The sequence below is a fragment of the Bos mutus genome, chromosome 6 (assembly GCF_027580195.1).
Source record: "Bos mutus isolate GX-2022 chromosome 6, NWIPB_WYAK_1.1, whole genome shotgun sequence".
NCBI classification, from domain to species: Eukaryota; Metazoa; Chordata; class Mammalia; order Artiodactyla; family Bovidae; genus Bos; species Bos mutus.
Window position 1 is genome coordinate 115,263,889 of NC_091622.1, and position 15,924 is coordinate 115,279,812.

A 15,924-nucleotide genomic window follows, 5' to 3' on the forward strand; every position below is an offset into this window, starting at 1 on the left:
CCTGTTGTTTGTAAGCCATCCTGGAGTGTGAGGTCAAGCGGGCCTTAGGAAGCATTACTATGAACAAAACTAGAAGTGATGGAACTCCAGCTGAGTTATTTCAAATCTTAAAAGATGATGCTATGAAAGTGCTGCACTCAATATGCCAGCAAATTTGGAAAACTCAGCAGTAGCCACAGGACTGGAAAAGGTCAGTTTTCATTCCATTCCCCAAAAAAGGGCAATGCCAAAGAATGTTCAAACTACCACACAGTTGCACTCATCTCACACACTAGCAAAGTAATGTTCAAAATTCTCCACAAGAGGCTTCAACAGTATATGAACAGAGAACTTCCAGATGTACAAGCAGGATTTAGAAAAGGCAGAGGAATCAGAGATCAAATTGACAACATCCGCTGGATCACAGAAAAAGCAAGAGAATTCCAGAAAAACATCTACTTCCGCTTCATTGACTATACTAAAGCCTTTGACTGTGTGGATCACAACAAAATGTGGAAAATTCTTACACAGATGGGAATACCAGACCACTTTTACCTGCCTCCTAAGAAATCTGTATGCAGGTCAAGAAGCAACAGTTAGAACCAGACATGGAACAACAGACTGGTTCCAAATTGAGAAAAGAGTATGTCAAGGCTGTATACTGTCACCATGCTTGTGTAACTTTATATGCAGAGTAAATCATGCGAAATGCCAGGCTGGATGAAGCACAAGCTGGAATCAAGATTGCCCAGAGAAATATCAATAACCTCAGATATGCAGATGACACCACCCTAATGGCAAAAAGCAAAGAGGAACTAAAGAGCCTCTTGATGAAGGTGAAAGAGGAGAGTAGAAAAGCTGGCTTAAAGCTCAAAGTTCAAAAAAGTAAGATCATGGCAACCGGTCCCTTCACTTCATGGCAAAGAGAAGGGGAAAAAGTGGAAACGGTGACAGACTTTATTTTCTTGGCTCCAAAATCACTGTGGATGGTGACTGTAGCCATGAAATTAAAAGACACTTGCTCCTTGGAAGAAAAGCTATAATAAACGTAGACAGCATACTAAAACACAGAGCTATCACTTTGTTGACAAAAAGTCTGTATAGCCAAAGGCCATGGTTTTTCCAGTAGTCACATACAGATGTGAGAGTTGGACCATCAGGAAGGCTAAGCAGGAAAGAACTGCACTGTGGTGCTGGAGAAGACTCTTGAGAGTCCCTTGGACAGCAAGGACATCAAACCAGTCAATCCTGAAGGAGATCAACCCTAAATATTCATTGGAAGGACTGATGCTGAAGCTTGATCTCCAATACTCTGGACACCTGATGTGAAGAGCTGACATTGGAGAAGACCCTTATGCTGGGAAAGATTGAGGCAGGATAAGGGGCTGACAGAGGATGAGATGGCTGGATAGCACATGAGTGTGGGCAAACTCCCGGAGATAATGAAGGACAGGGAAGCCTGGCAGGTTGCTATTCATGGGTCGCAGAGAGTCAGACACGACTGAGCGACTGAACAGCAGCAGAAGCAGGCACTGCTGCCCCTCCCGCTTCCATACTTGTGTCGACCAGGGCAACTCTTCACACTGCACCTTTCTCCTTGACAACTTCCCTTGCTATTTTAGTTTTTCTTCAGAGAAGGTAAGGAAGAAAAAAGAAATTAATAAAAAAGATTTAGAAGCTACATAAATACAACCTCTCTTCTACAGCTCTCAGTGGAACGTCTAGTGGGCACAAAGATATTCCCACAGTGAGAGAGTGGCAGAGATGGTTCAGACCCAAATGGGCTTTGACTCCAAAGTAAAATGGAGTCATTTCATTACTTACTTATTCCAACGAAGTAAACATGGCTATGTGCTCTAATTATTTAAGTCATTTACAAATCTTTATGCTAAAGAAGGGAACGCACCTTTCCCCCGAAGAACGTGTCGAGGACCAGGAGCCCACAGTGTCTTCGGTCCTCATCAGCGGCCACTTCATATTCCGCCTGATTGCAGAGACAACAGAAAAGAAAAACGTTAGTTAAGCTTCTTTGTGGACTTTTTAAGGTTTCAAAAATCCTCTGACTTGTGGAATTGACTTGGTGCCTTGAGAACCAGTGAGCAGCTCTTTTGATCAAGTATCTGCAGCTCTTCTTTGGAAAACTGATGGCCACGAGGGGAAAAACCGGTCTGTTTTTAAAGGATCGATAATGTAGTAGGCTTCCCTTGTAGCTCAGTCGGTAAAGAATATGCCTGCAGTGCAGGAGACCTGGGTTCAATCCCTGGGTCGGGAAGATCCCCTGGAGAAGGAAATGGCAACCCACTCCAGTATCCTTGCCTGGAAAATCTCATGAACAGAAGAGCCTGGTGGGCTGCAGTCCATGGGGTTGCAAAGAGTCGGGCACGACTGGGCAACTAACACAGTGTAGTAAGGAACACGTGCACAGTGCTCCCTGTATCCTACTGCATTTTCAGCCCTTAAGTGTGGCCAAATAGAACGGAGTAAGATGAACAACTTGGGCTGGCCTAGGCAACGGTGTTTCAGGAAAGCCCAAGAGGCACTCAGACACCTGTGTGCAGTGCTCCCAAGGAAGTCAGTCCGCAACACCTGAGCAGGAGCCATTCACACACACGTGTCAGGGATCAACCGGAGGGCAGGCGACAGCACCCAGGCCAGAAAATGAAGTCACAGGCAGCACCTGATCAGTATCTAAACACCCATCGAGGATGAGCAAGGAACAAGGAATGGGAAGACAGAGAGGAGAGAGAGAGACAAGAGGGAGATTGCCAAGGCCGAGATAAGAGAATTTCAACAAGTTGTTCCGCAGAGTCCCCAGCCAGGCAGACAGGAGGATGCAGAGGCCTCACGAAGCCCAGGTTCTGCAAGTGGGGCCCTGAAGACCAGCGAAGCCGAAAGCCAGATGGAGTTGAGAGAGGCGGGGAACAAAGACCCAGGGAAGCTGCTCTACTGAATGCACAGAGAGGACTCCAGGATGGAGGGCTTGTGCCAGCAAACAGCCTCCTCCCTCGCACTCTGCTCAGGCCTGGCACAGGGGCCGTGGCCTCGGCTGGCTGCCCTCCCAGAGCCGACTTCACCCTCTCCATTCAGGGCATCACACTCACCAGCACACTGGCTGGCACACTGTTTATGCAAAGACTGCTCGACTCAAGCTCCAGGAGCTCCAGATACGACACAACGGGCAATCGATGGGAGAGAAAGTGCTGCGACTCTGTTCACGCACGGACTGCTCAACTCAAGTTCCAGGAGTTCTGGATGCAATACAATGGACAACTGATGGGAGAGCAAGTGTTATGACTCCGTGATGGCCTCTAACGTGCCAACCAGACGGGTGGCCAACTCTAGGTACTCAAACACTAACCCAGTGTTGCTGGGAGAGAAAGTGTTGTGACTCCATGATGGCCTCTGACGTGCCAACCAGATGGGTGGCCGTCTGCAGGTGCTCAAACACTAACCCGGTGTTGCTGGGTGTTTGTAGATGTGGCCAAGTCTCTCTCGGTTGACTTCAATCCCAGGTAATCTGGGAGGGCCTTGTTCAACCAGCGCAAAGGCCTTTCAAGCAGAGCTGAGGCTTCCTCGAGAAGTTCTGCCTGAGGAGAGCAGTTTCACCCCACTGCTGGAGAGTCCTGTCCTGCCCTTCCTGATGGTCTGAGCCACGGATTTCCCACCTCCAGCCAGATCACACCGTCATGTATGCTGATTCCTTGCAATAAACCTCTCAGCCCGTCTGTTACCGTTTCCATGTCTTTCCTTGGCCCCCGACTGATATAGTTCATTCAACAAACACTGACACCGGAACAGAGCGAAAAACCATGTCAGCGGCCAGGAGAAGGAAATGGATAAGATGCCATCTGTCCACTCAAGGAGCTCAAAGAACCTGGCATCACCCATACAAGGAGAGATGGAGCCACAGTGATGCCTGGTAGCATACGCTGGTGTGGCTTATGCACCACAAGGCTACCATCGAAAGACTAATCCTGCTGCCACAGCCAGCAAGCCAGGCACCTAGAAGCTAAAGGGGTCACGATTCATCGGAAGACTCGGATGCACACCTGAAACTAACGCAGCGTTTGCATCGACTGCAGGCCAGGACAAAAGAGAGAGTTTAAAAAAGGGAGCACGCATGCTCAGCCACTTCAGTTGCGTCCAACTCTGCACAACCATATGGGCCCATGAACTGCTGGGCTCCCCTGCCCATGGGACTGCCCAGGTAAGAACACTGGAGTGAGCTGCCACGCCCATGAACTGCTGGGCTCCCCTGCCCATGGGACTGCCCAGGTAAGAACATAGGAGTGAGCTGCCACGCCCATGAACTGCTGGGCTCCCCTGCCCATGGGACTGCCCAGGTAAGAACATAGGAGTGAGCTGCCACGCCCATGAACTGCTGGGCTCCCCTGCCCATGGGACTGCCCAGGTAAGAACACTGGAGTGAGCTGCCACGCCCATGAACTGCTGGGCTCCCCTGCCCATGGGACTGCCCAGGTAAGAACACTGGAGTGAGCTGCCACGCCTTGCTCCAGGGGATCTTCTCGACCCAGGGATGGAACCCGTGTCCCCTATGTCTCCTGCACTGGCAGGCAGGTTGTTCCTTACCACTAGTGCCATCTGAGAAGCCTTCAAAAGGAAGCTCTGACTGTCTCCCTCACAGCCATCTCTCAGCCCAGTCCAGGCACCAGAGAGGAGAGCCGGGGAGCTCCCAGAGCACGAGCAAACAACAAAACAGGCAAGGGCCCCACATGGTTTTCCGAAAGAATACATATAGGTACGTATTTCTAAAAAGCTAAGTCAAGGGGGAAAAAATGACTAAAATCCCCATGATATAGGCTAGTCCTTTGCATACAGTATGGAGTCAATACACATTTGCTCATGTGACTGGGACAGGCCAAAGCAGCGAGGGAAGTGTCATAATCTGGGCACAACTCCCAACTGTCCATTAAGCCGCTTCTGAATTTTATAGTGTTGAAGCTTCTAGTCTTGCCGGTGCTATCTATATGGTTTCAGAAACACAACATCTCCTAACCTAGAAGGAAATCAGGGTGAACGTCGAGCTGGAGACACAGAGATGTCAGGCAGACTTAGAAGGACGGTCAACTCCATTCACTGTGACCCTGCTTCCTGCGCTGGCTTCTTCCCTGTGCGTGCTCTGGGTGGAAGCGTCTCCAAGCACTCAGGGCGCCTGGAGGAGGCGGCTCTCAAGCGCTGCCTTCACCAGCTCTTTAGCCTTCTTGCAAGGGAAAGCAGCACGCTTCAAAGCTACATCGTAAACACCTTTGACTCTCCGAAGCTTGGGAAGCAATCTGTATGAACTACGACTTTATCCGCTTTAACCCAACAGGGCACGCCGCCAGGACCGCTTAGTCTCTGTGCCCTCACCGCGCTGCAGGGTCTGATCGCCTGAGAGAGCCCTCAAGCGAGTTTTCCATTTTTTTGAAAAGCCCGGGCTCGGGTGGCTCAACGCGGCGATAAATCACTCACCACTGCATCCAGGAACTCAATCCGCCTCTTCAGATCCCCTTTCGTGTCGCAGAACTGCCTGAAGAGGAGTCTTCCGATCGGCTGCTTGTCACAGAGGCTGCTGTAGTCCTTCTCTGGGTGAAGAGAAGACAACACACACAAGCTTTTCTGAACCTCACTACTTTTACTTGACACAGTGCACAGCAGAAACAGCACTCGCAGTGTTATTGTTGAGACCACAGTTTTGTTTACTAGTTCACACTGGGTTATCATGGATATTTAAAATTAAAGTGCCAAAGGCAGTTGGAAGAACAGATGAAGAAAGGTGTGTGGAGACGGACTGGGAATTCCCTGCTCCCCACCAGAGGAAAGGGGGGGTTCCCTGGGGAACCCAGGGGCAGGAAAGGGCGCTGGGTCGGTCCTCCCACGACTCCACCCACTCCGTGTGTTAGGCACAAATTACACGCATGTGAAATTCATCACAGGAACATACTACTTTAGATTTTTGAAAACTTTTTTGTTTTGATACATTTCTATTCTTTCACAAGTTAACAAATATATTTTTAACGATTTTTTAACTGTTTTTTTTTGCTCTCTGGTGGGATAATATATTGTATACCTTACCTTACCCCAAACACTCATATTATCTTGAGAACAAGGCACTAAAATTTGGCAAAAGTGTCACAAGGACTATAAGGCAAAATCCTATGTTCAAAATAGGTCGATTTAAACTTCAGCAAGAAAATCAGTTGCTCTTTTAGCAGTGGCTCTGAACTTGAGCATAATTATGTTCAGATATTCCTATGGCTCAGATGGTAAAGAATGTGCCTGCAAAGCAGGAGATCTGGGTTCGATCCCTGGGTTGGGAAAATCCCCTGGAGAAGCGTATGGCAACCCACTCCCATATTCTTGCTAGAGAATCCCATGGACAGAGAGTCAGACAGAACTGAGCAACACCTTCACTTTTTTCACATTCCTAAACCAGCTATAAAGGTGAAGAATTAAGTGAAACTCATGAAAATCAAGCAGGCCCTAACAAACTCCTCAACTGAAGGGTTTATTAATGCCAGGTATAAGTAGGAACGAAATCCTGTTTAGATCACTGAGTCTGCATGTGGGGAATGCAGCCAAGGATATAAAACCATGTTTCCCATTGCACAACTGCTTGTTTCAACAAATGTCAGCAGCAGTTTGGCAAAAATTCTGCCACCCACTTTATCCAACTCAGCTACCACATTTTATTTAGGGATACTCACTCATTTCATTTAAAAAACACAGGATATAAAGTAGTTAAAGGGGTGATGTTTTTAAAAGTTGAGAGGTTTTTTGGTTTGTTTTTTGTTTGTGGCTGCACCTCGCAGCAGGTGGAACTTCTCTGGGGGACTAGGCTTCCAGCCCTCGCCCCCTGCAGTGGAAGTGTGGGGTCCTCACCACTGGGGGACCAGGCATCTAACCCGTGACCCCTGCAGTGGGAGCACAGAGGCTCAGCCCGTGGACAGCCAGGGAAGTCCAAAGCTGGGAGCTGTAAAGGCTTTGCCCCCACACTCGGAGGTTCGTAGATCTTCCCGGTTTCCAGCGGGGTGGCAGATGGAGCACGGGTCTGCCGGCCTTCTCACCCAGGCTCCTCCTCCAAGGACCAAAGACAAAACCACAGCGGAGGATGAAGCCTGACGCGGAAGGAAGGATGCAGGTGTCCCGGGAGCCAAGAGACCTGACGCGGAAGGAAGGATGCAGGTGTCCCGGGAGCCAAGAGACCTGACGCGAAAGGAAGGATGCAGGTGTCCCGGGGGTCAAGAGACCTGACACGGAGGGAAGGATGCAGGTGTCCCGGGGGTCAAGAGACCTGACGCGGAAGGAAGGATGCAGGTGTCCCGGGAGCCAAGAGACCTGACGCGGAAGGAAGAATGCAGGTGTCCCGGGAGTCAAGAGACCTGACGCGGAGGGAAGGATGCAGGTGTCCCGGGAGCCAAGAGACCTGACGCGGAAGGAAGAATGCAGGTGTCCCGGGAGTCAAGAGACCTGACGCGGAGGGAAGGATGCAGGTGTCCCGGGAGCCAAGAGACCTGACGCGGAAAGAAGAATGCAGGTGTCCCGGGAGCCAAGAGACCTGACGCGGAAAGAAGAATGCAGGTGTCCCGGGAGTCAAGAGACCTGATGCGGAAAGAAGAATGCAGGTGTCCCGGGAGTCAAGAGACCTGAGCACTGCATGGGCTTCCCACGTGGCTCAGCGGTAAAGAAACCGCCTGCAATGCAAGAGACACGGGTTTGATCCCTGGGTCAGGAAGATGCCCTGGAGGAGGAAATGGCAACCCACTCCAGTATTCTCACCTGGGAAATGCCACGGACAGAGAAGCCTGGTGGGCTACAGTCCATGGGGTTGTAAAGAGTCAGACACACACACACAACAGTAGGACCCAACTGAGCAACTGAACAACAGGAAGAGAGAAAGCCAACAGCGCAGGACCGATAAAGGAGCCACCAGCGAGTCCTCAGAGACCAGGAAGCCCGCCCAGGCCTGAACACAACTGCAGTCCAGGGGACTTCAGGCTGAAGCCACTTTGCAGAATGTGGGTATCTGACAAGAGAGACACTGAGACCCCAGGGAGGCAGAGCCCGGCTGGAGGAACTACACGCTGAGCTGGTAGAGTGGGGCAGCGCTGTGGCCCCTGGAACACAGGCTCCGTCCAGATGGACCTCGCTGACCCACCCACCTTCCAGAACCCCATGCAACAGAGGGGTGCCCAGGAAAGTCGAACCACGTGACCACAGAGGAAGCCCCTCTCTTAAATTAGACACATATTAAACTTTATAATTAAGCATACATAAGTTTTATAATTAAATATACATTAAATTCTCCCAGGCCCAAGATTAAAGGCTCCAGTAAATGCTAAACACGACAAAAGAAGGTTGATTCAGAGGTAGGGACGTCTCAGAGGCATTCCCAGCAGCTAAGGAGAGACAAAACCTCTAAGAAAGAACAAAAAATTAACCGCAAAATGCAAAGATCCAGAGGGACACAGTAAGCAGTAACAATCACTTGAGGGGCTGTAATAACAGAATAAGAAAGAAATCGAAGAGGACAAAATGGAAACCAAAAAGGATGACCAGTGAGTACAACGTAGACGGAGCAGAAAACAGACAAACTAGAAACCAACAGCTCCGTGCTCCTCGGCGGAGTGTGAGTTCAGGTCAGAACAGTTTCTTCTTTCTGGCTCCAGCCACACTGAACAGCTTCTAGATCGCATGGACTACACATCCCCTATAATGCTATGCTACTGTACCAGATTTTAATTTGTTAGGACCATCTATGGACCAAGATACACAGAGGCAAGTGACTAACCCCACAAGCAGTTCAGAGAGGCTGAAAGAGCACACGCAGGGAGGCCAATGTGGAGGCAAATGAAGCTTCAAGGGGAAAAAACAAAGCTCACAGCTTCAAAAGGCCTAGATGCTATACCAAGGAGTCTCCCTCCTTCCTGGAAGGAGCAGATAAAAACAAACAACAGGAGAGAATTTCCTCCTCTCACTGTGTGCCAGGGCCCCTGTAAGTCCTCTCCGTGGATCTACGCGTTTGACCTTCACAGTTATTCTTACAAGTCGGGCATTTTGAAGACATCTGTGGGACATGCTCATGTCCGAGGGCCATCTGGAAGGACTCGGGCCGTGGACGGGGAGAGGGGCAGTGCACTGGGGCCGGGGCACCAGCCTGTGGAAGAGCACTGGTGACCTGAGGGAGGCGGCAAGCATGGGAAGGAAGGGCCTGCTGCTGCTAAGTCGCTTCAGTCGTGTCCGACTCTGCACGACCCCATAGATGGCAGCCCACCAGGCTTCCCCGTCCCTGGGATTCTCCAGGCAAGAACACTGGAGTGGGTTGCCACTTCCTTCTCCAATGCATGCAAGTGAAAAGTCAAAGTGAAGTCGCTCAGTTGTGTCCGACTCTTAGCGACCCCATGGACTGCAGCCCACCAGGCTCCCCCGTCCATGGGATTTTCCAGGCAAGAGTACCGGAGTGGGGTGCCATTGCCTTCTCCGAGGGAAGGGCCAGTTTCTCACAATAAAAGTGTCTCAGAAGGCAACTGGTTCCAGTTCCAAGTCCCTCAGCGGTGAGGAGGCAACGACAGGGAGGGCCGCTCTCGGGGACGTTGAGGAAATCGAGGGCTCAGAGCAGCTAGCCCCGAGCTGCAACAGATCTGCATCATGCAGGCAGCACAGGGCAGACAGAGGTCCTTCTCAGACACACGTACAATCTCCAAACAAACACCACTGAACTTCACACTTCAAAACGGTTAAAGTGGCCACTTCTGTTACGTTTATTTTACCACAATTAAAAAAGACTTGTACATGAATAACTTTGGCCACCTGATGTGATGAATTGACTCGTTAGAAAAGACCGTGATGCTGGGAAAGATTGAAGGCGGGAGGAGAAGGGGAAGACAGAGGATGAGCTAGCTGGTTGGATGGCGTTACCGACTCAATGGACATGAGTTCGAGTAAACTTCGGAGTTGGTGATGGACAGGGAGGCCTGGCGTGCTGCAGTCCATGGGGTCGTAAAGAGTCGGACACAACTGAGCAACTGAACTGAACTGTAGCCATATTATTCATAACAGACAAAAAATGGAAAACAACTCAATGTCTATGAAATGATGAATGGATAAGTATAACATGTACAGTGGGAGAGTCTTTGGCAACAAAAGAGGTAAGTGCTGATGCACGCCACACAGCGCAGGAACTCCGAAGAGATGAGGTTAAGTGAAAAGAAGCCAGTCACACAAGCCCACAGAGTGTACAGTTCCCATCTATATGAAATGTCCAGGATCGGCAGATCCATGGACACAGAGGTGGATGCGTGGCTGCCCGTGGCTGGACGTGGGGGCGGGAACCGGGAGCACTACCAGGGAGCACGGGGTTTCTTTCCGGGTGATGGAAATGTTGTAAAACTGAAAAACTGACTGTGGTAATGGTTGCACAACTCTGTGAATATATTAAAAACCACTGAATTATACACTTTAAACAGGTGAATTATAGGGTATGCTAATTATATCTAAAAAAAATTGTTGTTTTTAAAACATAATGAGAAAAAAGATGTAATGAGGTTAAATAATAAGGTTGGATATGTTTTTCTAGGGGAAAAATACTCTGACTTTATGCTATCTGAAGTTAATTTTGATAGTTAAAATATTTAAACTTTCTTTAAAAGGAATTATAATGGTACTAAAGAAAAAACAGATTAAAAAAAAATTATCTTGGAGTAAAGGTGTCTTCCCTAAATACAACAAAAAGTTCGGAGGCTAAGAAGAAAAATATTGATATATTTGTCTACATAAAAAATTAAAACGTCCATATTGAAAAAATACTGCAAGTCAAAAGGCAAGAGCAGAAATAGAAAATGTATTCACATTGAATATAAAAGGATAACTCATTTCACATACAAAGAAATTTTACAAATGAATTAGAAGAAAATAAAATTGAAAAACCCAAGGAAACTGCTCAATTCCATCCATAATTAAAATGAGACCATTTTTCAAATTACAATTTGACATGAATCTGAGCAAACTTCAGGAGACAGTGACGGACAGTGAGCCTGGCATGTCACAGTCCATGGGGTCACAAAGAGTCGGATACAAATAAGCGACTGAACAACAACAAAAAGATGAAAAACACTGGCAACAATCAGTGTTAGCAAAGTCCCGGGCAAGGGTAAGGTGACAGAGTTTGCAAAAGGCAACTTGGGAATATCAACATTTTGAATGTATATCCTTTGAACTGGAAATCACATCTCTAAACAAACAGTGATGGCTGCCCTCACGCACGGCTCTGCACATGAGTTCTTGGCTCACGTCAGGACCTGTGGCTAACACTCTCACAGCTGTAGAGTGGCCCATGACACTGACGCATCTTATTGTTTATCTGACCACTCTTTTCCTGAAGTTCCCATCAAGAATTCCTGTCCACACGCATAGAAAACTGTTTGGAAGAAGAATGGAAAAGGGTTACCAGCGTTCCCCTCTAGAGGGGATGATTGCCACATTTCTCTTCAGTTCTATCCAGAACAATGGGCCTATACTACATCTTACAGAATGTTCTTAATTTTATTTATTTATTTGGTCGTGCTGCACAGCTTGTGGGATCTTAGTTCCCCGACCAGGGATCGGAACCTGGGCCCACAGCAGTGAAAGAAAGTGTGGAGTCCTACTCACTGGATCACCAGGGAATTTCCAAGACCTTTTTAATGAAAAAGTCAATAGCCATATACTTTATGTTTCTAACGCACATTAGAAAACCTATGCGGTTTCTTCCTGTGAAGAATCCCGATGGTATAAGGAGAATCTATCATAGAGGATTTGAAACAAACAAGGCACTCAAGAGAAAATAACATCCAACAGAGGGAAACATCACACACTAGACGCGGCCTCCGGAGAGGCAGGCGCGCCTCCGTACTCACCGACAGACTGGCGAAGCTCGCTGCACTGGCTGACCGGGGGAAGTCTCAGCATCTCCCTCCATTTCTTACTGCGGCCACTTTTCTTGTTAATCCCTCCTAAAAAGAAAAAAAAAAGGATTTCTGTAACATTCAGAACTACGCATTTCTAACAGCTACTTACTTCCACTCAGGTGATCCCTGGGTTGGGAAGATCCCCTGGAGGAGGGCATGGCAACCCAGTCCAGTATTCTTGCCTGGAGAACCCCATGGACAGACGAGCCTGGTGGGCTACAGTCCATAGGACTGCAAAGAGTCAGACGTGACTGAAGTGACAGAGCACACGCAGCACGCACACACACACAGTGATAAATGGTGTGAAACAAAACCAGGCCACGCAAAGGCGGAGGGTGCTCGTTGGGCTGAGATGGGACCAGGAGAGGCCCCTCTGGGCCACACATGAGCAGAGACCTCGGAGGTGAGGATGCAAGCCTCTGAAAGGCCTAGGAGGACTGTCCCTAGCAAGACAAGAATGGTAGGAAGAGCAATTAGATAATAGTTTAGAAAGATGTTTTTATTTATTATTTGGCTGTGCCAGGTCCTAGCTGCAGCCTGCAGGCTTCTCTCCGGTTGCAGTGCCCAGGCTGCAGTGAGCAGGCTCAGTAGCTGAGGGGCAGGGGCTTAGCTGCCCCAGAGCATCTGGGATGGTAGTTCCCCAAGCAGGGATCAAACCGCCATGCCCTGCAATGGAAGGCAGATTCTTAACCACTGGACCACCAGGGAAGTCCCTTTCATCTTTACTGTTGACGACCTTCCTTCCTCTGAAGTTTCAGCTGTGTGGACGGGTACAGGCACTCCTGTTGTCTTCTTGGGGCAGGGGCAAAAAACTGTGCTATTTGAGTACAACTGAACACCACCTGCAGCGTGAACGGATTTCAAAAACAATCCCAAGTAAAGGAAAGTGAGTGAAAGTTGCTCAGTCGTATCCGACTCTTTGAGACCCCGTGGACTATTATACAGTCCATGGAATTCTCCAGGCCAGAATACTGGAGTGGGTAGCCTTTCCCTTCTCCAGGGGATCTTCCCGACCCAGGAATCGAACCGGGGTCTCCTGCATTGCAGGAGGATTCTTTACCAACTGAGCTATCTGGGAAGTCAAAGGAAGTTGGACACAAAAGAATTCAGACAGTATAATTACACTGATATAAATTTCAAAAACAGCTGAAACTTACATAAATCAGAGTAATAGTTACCTATGGGTAGGGGCCTGGTGTGCTGTAGTCCACAGGGTCACAGTCAGACACGACTGAGCGACTGAAAAACGACGATGACAACAAGGAAGGTAGGCTGATGTTTTTATTGGAATATAACTGCTTTACAATGTTTTGTCAGTTTCTGCTGTATATCATCAATCAGCCACGTTGCATACACACATCCCCTCCCTTGTGAACCTCCCTTCCACCCCACCACCCCACCCCTCCAGGATGCCACAGAGCACTGAGCTCAGTACCCTGACAGAGGAATGGATAAAGATGGTGTGGTATATACATACAACGGCGTATTACTCAGCCAAGAAAAGGAACGCAATTGAGTCATCGGTAGCCATGTGGATGAGCCTCAAGCCTGTCATACAGAGTGAAGTGAGTCAGAAAGAGCAATACACTGTTATTATTCCGTTACTAAGTCATGTCTGACTCTCTCTGCGACCCCATGGACTACAGCACGCTAGGCTTCCCTGTCCCTCACCATCTCCCAGAGCTTGCTCAAACTCATGTCCATTGAGTCAGTGATGTTATCCAACTCTCTCATCCTCTGCCACCCACTTCTCTTCTTGCCCTGTCTTTCCCAGCATCAGGGTCTTTACAATGATAGGCTCTTCACATTAACACATATATACGGAATCTAGAAAAATGATGCTGATGAACCCATTTGCAGGTCAGGAACAGAGGCAAAGATTCAGAGAATGAACTTGTGGACACAGTGCAGGAAGGAGAGGAGACAAGCTGAGAGAGCAGCATTGGCTTCTGAGCACTATCACGTATGAAACAGACAGCTAGTGGGCGCCGCTGCGCAGATGAAACGGACAGCTAGTGGGGCGCCACTGCTGCGCATGAAACGGACGCTAGGGGGCGCCGCTGCGCAGATGAAAAGGACAGCTACGTGGCGCCACTGCTGCGCATGAAACGGACGCTAGGTGGCGCCGCTGCGTAGATGAAACGGACAGCTAGTGGGGCGCCACTGCGCACTGCTGTCTTTCGACAAGTGTTGGCACGGTGCATCTTTCTCCGCCTCTGTCTTTAACCTAAATGCATCTCTGTATTTAAGATGGCTTTCCTGTAGACAACATAGAGTTGGGTCTTGTTATTTCTTACACTCTGACAACCTCTTAGAATCGGCACACTTAGACCACTCACATGAAAAGTGATTACTAACATAGTTGGATTACCATATACAATATTAGTCACTCTTTTCTATTTCTTGCCCTTGTTCTTTGTTCTTGTTGTCTTCCATTCTTTTTTTTGCCTTCCAGTTATAATTGATATTATGAAACAATTTTCTCATCTTTCTTAGTATATAAATTATACTTCTCTTTAAATTGTTTTTAGTGGTTGTTTCAGAGTTAATAATATATATTTATGACTAATCCAAGTCCACTCTCAAATAACACTATGCCACTTCACAGGCAGTAAAATTACCTTATCAAAAAAACTGCAAAGTAAAGACTGAAGTCAGGAGAAGGGGACGACAGAGGATGAGATGGCTGGATGGCATCATCAACTCGATGGAGTTTGAGCAAGCTCCAGGAGTTGGTGATGGACAGTTAAGTCTGGCGTGCTGCAGTCCATGGGGTCGCAAAGTCAGACATGACTGAGCGACGGAACTGAACTGGAAAGTCTATGTTCTTCATTTTTGAGGGATATTTTCGTAAGAAATTCTGTGTAGTTTCTCGGAAGTCAGATGCAATTCCTATCTTTCATCCTCTGGAAGTAAGGTGTTCTTCTCTCTGGCTTCTTTCTGGTTTTTTTCTTTACCTTTGAATTCCGTATATTTGGGGTTCTTTGTTTCTTCGTAGTTACCATTCTTATTTTGTGTTTGGTGTGATTTCCATGTCTTTGAATGTGATTTGCCTAGGTGTAGTTTTGGGGGACATTTCTCCTATTTGGTGTTTTCTGAGCTTCCTGGATTTTGACTTGATGTCTGACATTAGTTTGGGGAAATTTTCAGTTATTATTGTTTCAAATCTCTTCCACTTCTTTTCTGTTTCTTCCCCTTCTGGTCTTCCCTTATATGCATGTTACACTTTTTGTAGCTGTCTCACAGTTCTTGGGTGTTCTGATTTCTTTTGTCTTTTTTTTCTCCTTTTCAGTTTCAGAAATTTCTACTATCACATCCTGAAGCTCAGTCTTTCCTCAGCCCTGTTCAGTCTACAAATGAGCCCACAAAGGCATTCTTCATTTCTTTAAAAAAAAAAAAAAATTTATTTATTTTTGGCTGTCCTGGTAATTCCAATGTTTCTACTTTTACTCAGACTGCAAAGCCATGAAGAAGGTAGAGAAGGCTGACACCCAACATGAACTTTAACAGAATCACGCTGGCTGGTGTGTTGAGAACAGACCACTGGGTCAGAAAGGCAGAAGTGAGCCGAAGCAGCAGCAACTGCAGTCTTCCAGATGGAGGTGGCAAGAGGTCAGAGTCGATTACATTTTGAAGAGAGATATGAAAATAATTGTCCAGTGACTGGAGATGCTGTATAACAATCAAGGCAATTCTAGGATTTGGGGCCTGAGCTTCAGCTGAGATGCTGAAAGGAAAAATTGGGGCAGGAGAATTAAGATTCTAGTTCTGACTGTTTTGTGTACACTGAGGTCTACGAGCACTGATGCCTAGTGGGCAGGTGGAGAGTCGATTTGCAGATCCGTACCACTGAGGCTGCCGAGACAGGTCACCACAGGTGGCACGACTCGGACAACAAGCACCCATTTCTTAGGGCTCTGAGGCGGGACATCCAAGATCAAGGCACCAGCAGATCTGGTGCCTGGTTTAGATATGCCTGTCCTTGTTCTGTCCTCACACG

General features: G+C 47.9%; 1 protein-coding gene across 10 annotated transcripts in view; it reads right to left on the reverse strand.

Annotated features, from left to right (window-relative positions):
- The window catches only part of GRK4 (G protein-coupled receptor kinase 4), a 58,180-nt gene that overhangs the window by 30,629 nt on the left and 11,627 nt on the right, over positions 1–15,924 (reverse strand). For all 10 annotated transcript variants that reach the window (XM_070372805.1, XM_070372808.1, XM_070372806.1 and 7 more), the window contains 3 exons: positions 11,874–11,969; positions 5,452–5,564; positions 1,886–1,963 (listed from right to left, as the gene is read on the reverse strand). In XM_070372805.1, coding sequence (XP_070228906.1) covers positions 1,886–1,963; positions 5,452–5,564; positions 11,874–11,969 — 287 coding nt within the window. The remainder of the gene's footprint in view (positions 1–1,885; positions 1,964–5,451; positions 5,565–11,873; positions 11,970–15,924) is intronic.